Source organism: Trichechus manatus, unplaced genomic scaffold (assembly GCF_000243295.1).
Source record: "Trichechus manatus latirostris isolate Lorelei unplaced genomic scaffold, TriManLat1.0 scaffold00039, whole genome shotgun sequence".
In the NCBI taxonomy this organism is placed as follows: domain Eukaryota; kingdom Metazoa; phylum Chordata; class Mammalia; order Sirenia; family Trichechidae; genus Trichechus; species Trichechus manatus.
This window is the reverse complement of record NW_004443975.1, coordinates 10,101,814-10,110,407: the sequence shown is the minus strand read 5'-3', so window position 1 is coordinate 10,110,407 and position 8,594 is coordinate 10,101,814. Positions and strand designations below refer to the sequence as shown.

Here is an 8,594-nt window from a genome sequence, read left to right as displayed (position 1 = left end):
ACGAGCTGTTTGCAGTCACTCCGCACCCCCTCCCCCACCCTTCGCGGCCACTGTTTCTGTCTCTATAGATCTACTTTTTATGGACGTTTCATGAAAGTGGGGCCAGACAATACGTGGTCTTTTGGGTTTGGTTTCTTTCACTTAGCATAAATGTTTTTGAGGTTCATCCAGGTTGCAGCAGGTACCAGAGAATTATTGATTTTTATTGCTGAATAATATTCCATGGTACACATGTAGAACACTCTGCACGTCCATTCACCAGCTGAGGAACTTCTGGTTTGTTTCGACTACGAATAACACTGCTCAGAACATTCCTGCGTAAGTCTTTGTGTGGGCATGTTTTCATTTCTCTGTATACCTAGGTGTGGAATTCAAGGGTCATATGATAATCTTGCGGCCCTGGTGGCGTAGTGGTTAAGAGCTTGGCTGCTAGCCAGAAGGTTGGCAGTTTGAATCCACCAGCCGCTCCTTGGAAACCCTGTAGGGCAGTACTACTCTGTCTTATAGGGTCGCCGTGAGTCGGAATCGACTTGAAGTGGCTGCACCATTTCATATTCCCATCAGCACCTGTGAGAGTTCCAGCTTCACATCCTCACCAACGCTTGTTATTGTCTGTTTTGATTACATTCATCCTAGCAGGTGTGAGGAGTCCCTGGGTGGCACCATGGTTAAGTGCTGGATTACTAACCGAAAGATGGGTGGTTCAAACCCACCAAAAGGCGCCTCAGAAGACAGGCCTGGTGACCAGCTTCCAAAAGGTCACAGCTTTGAAAACCCTATGGAGCAGTTCTACTCTGCAGACACAGGGTCCCCATGAGTAGGAATCCACTCAATGGCAACTAACAACAGGGGATGTGATGTAGTATCTCATTGGTTTTTCTTTTTGTTTTAGACAAAGTATGTTTATTAAAATATCAAATGGAACTTTGAAAGAACTTTCTGTTACACTTTGTTACCAAAGCCATTTGAAAGGTATTAATGATGATTTTTCCTATTTATATGTAGAACACCAGAAAGACCCCATTGTTCTGCTTTTTATCCTGCAGGATTAATATGTAGCCAATTAGGGAGACTCTTTTAGCCAAATCATGGCATAAGCACGCTCATAACTATTTATTTATTTGCAGAGCTTGTTCCTTCTGAGTCATAGGAAATGCTGCCCAGCATTGTCTCGTTAATCTTCAAACACTGGGGGGCTAAATGGGTGGTGTTTGGCATTATCCACACATTACAGAATTTTTTTTTTTTTTAAATGGGACAATGAAAACAAGTCTAGAAACGTACCACTCACAGTCGCCGTTCAGCAGTGGAAATACTCCTCCTCTTACTCTCTATTGCTTTCCAGTGATCAGCTAGAACGTTCATTCATTTTTCTCCTGAACGACAAGATTGTCTCCATGACATCTGACGTGATGGCTTTTCAGTTTGCAGCAGGCTGTGTGTGAGGTGTGTGCGTGTGATGAATAAAATACAGATATTGGCTAGATTGGGATTAGCTTGCCCTCTAGAGGCGGCTGAGTGGAAGAGGCAGAGGCTGTCATACAATGCTAAGGACTGAGAGATGGTAGATGTAACTTGGGCAGGGGAGCTGGAAGGCTATCAGGAGCCTCGTTTGGCTCCTAGCCTCTCAGTGGACAGACCGCAACAGGACAGATGACTTCAATGCCTTTGCCATAACCACATACGGTGTATGCGGATAAAAACCACAGAGGCTAAAGCTTTAACTTGGATGCTTCAACTACTTGTATCTCTGGGCCTGCTACCCAGTTCAGAATTCACTGTACTTTTTATTTCACACTAGGCTCTTAAAATATGGTAATCAAATGGATGAATGAACTCGTTTGCTTTTGATTTGCATTTTCCTAATAGGTAATGATATTGAGCATCTTTTCAACTGCTGATTGGCCATTTGTATCTATTGTGAAATGTCTATTAAAATCTTTCTGGGCAAAAACAACACAAATTCTTTATGGGAAATTTATTTAAATTCTTTGAACCTCACTTAACTCTTCTGAAAAGCAAGAATAATTGTACCCAGCTCCTAAGGCTGTAATGAGATTCTATGTAATGTTGGCAAGGGGCCTGCCACATAGTGGAGCCCTGGAGGCGCAGTGGTTGAGAGCTCAGCTGCTAACCAAAAGGTTGGCAGTTTGAATTCGCCAGCCGCTCCTGGAAATCCTATGGGGTAATTCTACAGGGTCGCTGAGTCAGAATTGACTTGACAGCAATGGGTTTGGTTTTTTGTTGTTTTGCCACACAGTGGGGCTTAAAAAATGATAGCCTTTGTACTTCTGTACTTGTCATCTTGTCCCTGTGGGAATGAGCCTCCCCATGGGCTCTGGGGTTTGGAGTTGGAGCCGGGGCTGCCCTGACGCCGGGGAATGAGAGGGCTCACCACATTCTGGTTGTTCTGTTGGGCCACTCCACGTGGCATTAGTTAATACCCACCAGAACCTTTTGATGGCGTTTGACCCTCAAGGGCAAAACCTTGAGATCAGAGATATTCAGTAACTCCCCCAAGATTGTCTAGCTAAAAGCAGTGGAATCTCAGATTTGAACTCAGAGCTCATACTCATGCCAATCCCCACACCCTTTCAAAAACAGCCCCCCTGTCAGGGCCACAATAAACAGACCCGTACAGAACGGTAGAAAAACACAGAACAGAACTCAAATTCTTAAAAACTCCAGACTTACTGCACCAGTTGAGACCAGAGGACTCCCTGAGACTATCAGCCAGAGATACTCTTTAAACCTTGAACCAAAACTATCCTGAGGTCACCTTTTAGTGAAATAACAGACTGGCACACAACATAAAGGATATTACTCGTGAGCAGAGTGTTTCATTAAAAAAAAAAAATCTATATGAGACCAAAAGGTCAGTAACTAGTCTAAAGCAAAGATGAGAAGGCAAGGGGGGCGGGGAAACTAGAGCACTGGAAACGGACAACCAGAACGCAGTTAAGGAGAACGTTAACACACTGTGAAAAATGTGACTCGTGTCACTCAACAACTTGTGTAGGAATTGTCAAATGGGAACCTAATTTGCTGTGTAAACTTTCACCAAAAACACAATGAAATAGTATTTAAAAATGAACAACCCACCCACCCCCGGCATAGGCAGCGCGTCTCTGGAGACAAGTGTTAGGCCTGCCGGCCCTCAGGCCTAGTCTGGTTTTATGGACAGCACAGCCAGCGTCAGCTTCTGGAAGGTGGGGAGCTGGTGGCTAAGAACACCGATGGCCCTACCAGGGGTGAGTGCCTCTCCTCTCCAGGCCTTGGCATCTATTAAGTGAGGAGAGGCGGGGCACACCCTCACAGGGCAGGTGGGAGGATAGCACAGTGCTGGCCAGACAGTGGGCTAACATAATAGGCCGATTTCTCACTGTGTCTGGGCTGCCAGTCCCCCTCCCCAGGACACTTGGCTCTTCCCTGCCACCAGCTTGACCCATCCAAGAACACAATCTCCCAACTCTGATGGGGTGAGGGGTGGAGCTAGGGTGTCATTACATCCCAGCCTGGCCCCTATTCCCTCTCACCCCCATTTGTTGCCCTTCGACAATGCTCCCCCCACAGAAGCAGGGAGAACCTAACAGCCTTGAGTTCTGTGGAATGACGACTTAGTACTATGCATAACAAAAGTAGAAAAGCAAGAAATTAAAAAATAAAACTTTATGCAAACAGCTAACCTTAGCAGCTCTGAACAACACTTTTTAAACGGCACATCTACGGAGCAAGAGACACATACAAAACCAAAACCAAATCCATTGTCGTCAAGTCGATTCCAACTCACAGTGACCCTATAGGACAGAGTAGAACTGCCCCACAGGGTTTTCGAGGAGCGGCTGGTGGATTCCAACTGCCAACCTTTTGGGCAGCAGCTGAGCTCTTAACCACTGCGCCACCAGGGCTCCATGCAAGCACAGTCTAATCTGGTACATTTCTGATTAACTGTGAAATTCTAAGTTGCTTATTTCTTTTTCCTTTATGAATTCAAAGGGAAAACTCCATACCATGGTTTCATCTCTCACTTCCTTGATTTGACACTGAAACTGACCATTTTGGGTTCCAGTGTCCCCCTAGTTAAAGGTCCTCCCCATAGCTTCCTGTCTGGCTGGGGCTAGGGCTGAAGTCCAGCCTCCTTCTCTCTGCCAACACGGGAGGTGGGCAGGGTTACACCTGGCTTCCAGCACCCACCACCCCTTTGGACATCTTCCCACACGGGACAGGAGAGATAATGAGTGCCGCTTGCTCTGGCTGGATTGATCTGAACAGGTTTAAGGAGGTTTTATCACAAGGACCCAGAAGCTACCTGAGGCTGCCCTTGGCGTGCATGGCTAGGGAATGGGTGTGTGTGTGTGTGTTAGGGGTAGGAAGGTCAAGGCCCCCTCAGCTGAGCGCCCTGGACCACAGAGCAGGTAGAGGCTCTCTTAGTCCTTCTTGCCTCCCAGGGCTGGACTTCTGGTGAGGAGCTTCCCTGGGCCAGAGGGGGTCAGCGTGGGCACTGTGGACGATTCCTGCTTCACTCTGTCCAGGAGGGTCTTCTTCAGGGCAGCTGGGGAGATCTTTTCTTGGTCAGCCAGGGACTGCAGCTCTCTGCAGAAAAAGTGCCCGAGGGAATGAAGGAGGAAGGCGGTAAACCTTGGAGCCAGGGCTTCATGAGGCTTCCCCATCCACACAACCTCCAACCCTCGTCCACCTGACACCACCACATGTTAGAATCCCAAACCAAACGCTTCCCCCAAGCTTCTGAGAAGTGCTGTTTAAGTACGTACGTAAAGGTTTCATCTATCTTGTTTGATCTAAACCAGTTGTAGAGCTCCAAGGGGTATCTGTGTTCATAACGGAGGGACAGTGTGGAAAAATCACCTGCTTCGGAGTCACAGACTTGAGGTTGGGTCCTGCCTCCATTGACACTGGGCAAATTGTCTGTCTCTAAGCCTCAATGCCCTTAACCATAAATCAAAGCTAATCCTAGCCATCAGAACTGTGTAGAGAATTAAATGAAATAATACTTACAAACCCTTAGCTAAACAAAGTCTAGTAAGTAGCGGTCATTAACCTCAGGAAGGGCCCCAGCACTGCTAATGGGACCCAAGGTGGCAGGTTCTACAAGATGGTACGAAGCCCAGACCAGGGCCTGGCAGGGAGTAGAAGGACTGGGGTGGGGAAGAAGAGAGAGCTGGACCCACCGTGTTCGGATGCAGGAAGCCTCAACGGCATTGATGAGCAGGGACCGGAAGCCCCCGCTCTCCAGGAAGTGCAGGGCGTGAATGGTGGCACCCCCGGGGGAACAGACGTTGTCCTTGAGCTGGCCTGGGTGCTGCTCCGAGTCCAGCAGCATCTTGGCAGCTCCCTATGGCAGGAAGGGAGCATTAGGCGAGACAGGCTCCCCCAAGTCCACTGCTCCCCGCAACCCGATCCCAGCTCCCCAACAAACCAACCCCTGGCCCCAGCTCAGTGACCCACCAGAACCCGTTCCACACCTTGGACGTGCAGAGAAGATACTGACCAGCAAGGCCTGGGCCCCCAGTCGGACAGCCAGGCGCCGCGGGAGGCCCATCTTCACCCCACCATCAGCCAACGCATCCAGGGCCATGAACGCCTGTGGAGACACTCCATAAGCCCCATGCAGCAGGCTAGGGCTGGAGGGCACTCCCCTGGGTCTGCTTTTTCTGATGACCAGAACTAGCTCCAAGGAGTCAGCCTCCACCGCACAGCTGCACCAAGAGGTGGGTGATCCCTAGCCTGCCTGCCTGCCAGCCCATCTGCTCCCACAGGCTCCCAGGAAGGTCGAGAGAGCGTGAGGGCCTCACGTAGGCAGGACCGCTGCCGCTAAGCCCCGTGACGGCATCGATCAGGTCCTCCTCCACCTCGGTGCAGAAGCCCACGCTGCTCATGAGCTGCTCCAGGAGCTGTCCATCCTCCACCAGGGCATGGGTGCCCGTGGCGTACACCGTGGCACCCTCCCGCACCACCACGGGCGTGTTCGTCATGCAGCGAATCACCTTGGGGGCCGGCTGGAATGCCATCAGCTTCTGCAGCAAAGAAGACAACCAAGCAAGTTGCCAGGGCACGCCTCCTCACAAGCAACCACCCATCCACAGCCACCCAGGCCACCTCCTCTCACACAAGGCTGAGATGGGCACCTTCTCCACGGAGCTGATGGTGACACCGGCCGCGCAGGAGACCACGATGTGCCTGGCCTTGACGTCAGCCCCGATCTCATCCAGGATGAAGGGGATGATGTGCGGCTTCACGGCCAGGAACAGGACGTCGCTGTGCCGCACCGTCTCCTTGTTGCTGTGGGTCAGGTGCACGCCCATCTTCTGCAGGAGGAGATGGCAGGGCTCACAGTGCTGGGCAGCTGAGTGTGCCCAGCCCACCCAAGGAGCAGCTGAGGCCTGCCAAGCCCACTCTGCCAGCTGCAGCCTGCAATTCCTTCCCTTGCCCGCTTAAGGTTCGGCCCCTACCCCAGTTGGCAGTTTTCCACTGCTACTACCGGGCAAATGAGCAAGGAGCTGGCCACGACAAGCTTCTTCACGGTAACCAGGAAGTAGCTGTCCTCTGACCCCCATCGAACCCTCTGTCAAGTAAGAAGGACTCCATAGTTGGAAAGTGGCACGGGCAAAGTGAAAGTGAAATGCTAGTGCCAGGGGCTGTCAGAAGAGCTGAGTCCTTTCCCAATGCCAACAACTTGTTCATCAGACCACACAGCCTCCGTGCGGACCCCGGGCTGGACCGCTGGAGGACACCCACCCTTCTAGGACTCCAAACCTGAAGCAGGGACCTGCAGGGCTAGGAACCTCAGCCCACCCTAGACATGGCCTTTGCCTGTCTTCTACCTCATTGGCCATCCTCTCCCACACTGCCCAGGTTTGGGAGGAAGATATGACATTGTTTTCAGAGAGAAGAGCAACCAACTAGCCATGTTCTTTCCCAGCGTGCTCATTCACACCTCACAACAACTCAGCAAGGTAGCTATTGTCTTTATTTTATAAACGAGGACACTGGGCCTCAGAGGGGCTGAGGACTCTCAGGTCAAAGAGCTGGTCAATGGAAAAAAATGAGCACCTACTATGTACCAGGAGTCCCGGGGTGGTACAAACAGTTAATGCACTCAGCTGCTAACCAAAAGGTTAGAGGTGCAAATCCACCAAGAGGTGCCTCAGAAGACAGGCCTGGCAACTGAAAACCCCACAGAGCACAGTTCTACTCTGACACGTGGGGTCACCCAGTGAGTTGGAGTCAAACTGATGGCAACTGGTTTTTATTAGTGCTCTTGTAGGCAGTTTCCATACACAATTACCTCCTTTAATCGTCTCACTGTCTGAACTTGAACCCAGAGTACTCCCACACTCTGAGCTGCCCCAGGGAAGGTAGCGGATCTGTGATGCTCCTGATGGGGAGGTCAGCTGGTCAATGGCCAGCACGGGCTGAGGACGCCAGCCAGACTCAGCACATCAGTCCATCCTCCTCCTGGGCCCCCACACTCTTCCCTGCCCACCTCCAACCCCACCTACCCTGAGCGCAGACACCGTGGGCAGATACATTTCCGGGGAGCTGGCTATTATCTTGTGAGCGGACAAGACACCTGCAGAAGACGGAGCTTTTCAACTAGCTTTTCCCATCCTTCCCCCGGGAAAACAGAATCAAAACCCACAACCTCTCTAACAGTGTCAGCCTCCCTCCCCCCCAAGTCCTTTCCGCGGACATAAGACTAACTTTTGCTGCCTTAACAAGAGTATCGTCTACCCTACCGAATGTAAATTCCTCATTCATTCATCCTCACGGGGTGAAGCCTGTTCACACACTAGGCTTAGGGGCCGCCGTTCCCTTACCTGCGGCCGTGAAGCCGCGCGCCAGCGCACAGGCCAGCTGGCCGGCGCCGATGAAGCCCACGCTCATGGTCCCGGGCGCCGCGTATCCTGGGCAGCCGCAGGAACCCGCGCAGCGCGGACCGGGGGGTACTACCAGGGGAAACGGGGAGAGTGCACGGACCCAGCAGGCAGTGCGGCCGAGGAAGCCGGACCGGCGAACTCCCGCACTTTTCTGGGTTGGGGCGGGGCTGCGCTCCGCCTGCCCCGTGGCGCGAACAAGAGACTCCCCGGAGGGCTCTGACGCAACCTGCGGAAAATCTCGCGACCCTTTCCTGCTCTCTCCCTGACGCACAGGCTACGGACGGCGGCATAGGGCCTCATCACTTGGCCCGCCTGCCCGGACGGCCAATCCGCAGCCGGGAGCTCGAAGTGGGCCAATCAGCGGCCGGGCCGAGGCCGTGTGCCCGCCTCCGCAGAGGTGTGCGTGTGGAATCTCGCGTAAAACCCCGGAAGCCGGGACGACGGTCCAGGTGGCTTCCAGCGGAGAGCTGAGGTTGCCGCCTAGAGCGCAGGGCACATGTCATTTCTGTTGCTGGCCGTCAGCCGATCTTTATCGCCTAGAGGACTTCTCCAAATGACCTCCTTATTGGAGGTCGGCAGAGGATCATGAAGAACTATGGACTCCAAGCCCCGCGTCTCGGAGCGAGCGCCCCGGGATGAGCGGGGATGGAGCCGGGAGGCGCCCCGCCTCCGCCCGCTCCCTCACCGCCCACTCGG

General features: G+C 52.4%; 1 protein-coding gene across 1 annotated transcript; it reads right to left on the bottom strand.

Moving 5' to 3' along the window:
• Positions 1-3,869: 3,869 nt before the first annotated feature.
• Positions 3,870-7,905, bottom strand: PYCR2 (pyrroline-5-carboxylate reductase 2). Its single transcript, XM_004375888.2, has 7 exons — positions 7,839-7,905; positions 7,521-7,591; positions 6,147-6,326; positions 5,814-6,035; positions 5,510-5,602; positions 5,190-5,353; positions 3,870-4,593 (listed from the first exon to the last, which is right to left on the bottom strand). Exons 1-7 carry the CDS (start codon positions 7,903-7,905, stop codon positions 4,428-4,430), a joined length of 963 nt encoding a protein of 320 aa, XP_004375945.1. The 3' UTR covers positions 3,870-4,427.
• Positions 7,906-8,594: the final 689 nt, after the last annotated feature.

What these genes read in the sequence shown, in the direction of transcription:
- PYCR2 (XM_004375888.2), bottom strand. Translation starts at nt 7,905, where the DNA reads ATGAGCGTGGGCTTCATCGGCGCCGGCCAGCTGGCCTGTGCGCTGGCG. An exon ending in CCACGGTGTCTGCGCTCAGG is followed by an intron (nt 6,327 to 7,520) that starts GTAGGTGGGGTT and finishes CTCCTCCTGCAG; the next exon opens with AAGATGGGCGTGCACCTGAC. An exon ending in CCATCAGCTCCGTGGAGAAG is followed by an intron (nt 6,036 to 6,146) that starts GTGCCCATCTCA and finishes TCTTTGCTGCAG; the next exon opens with AAGCTGATGGCATTCCAGCC.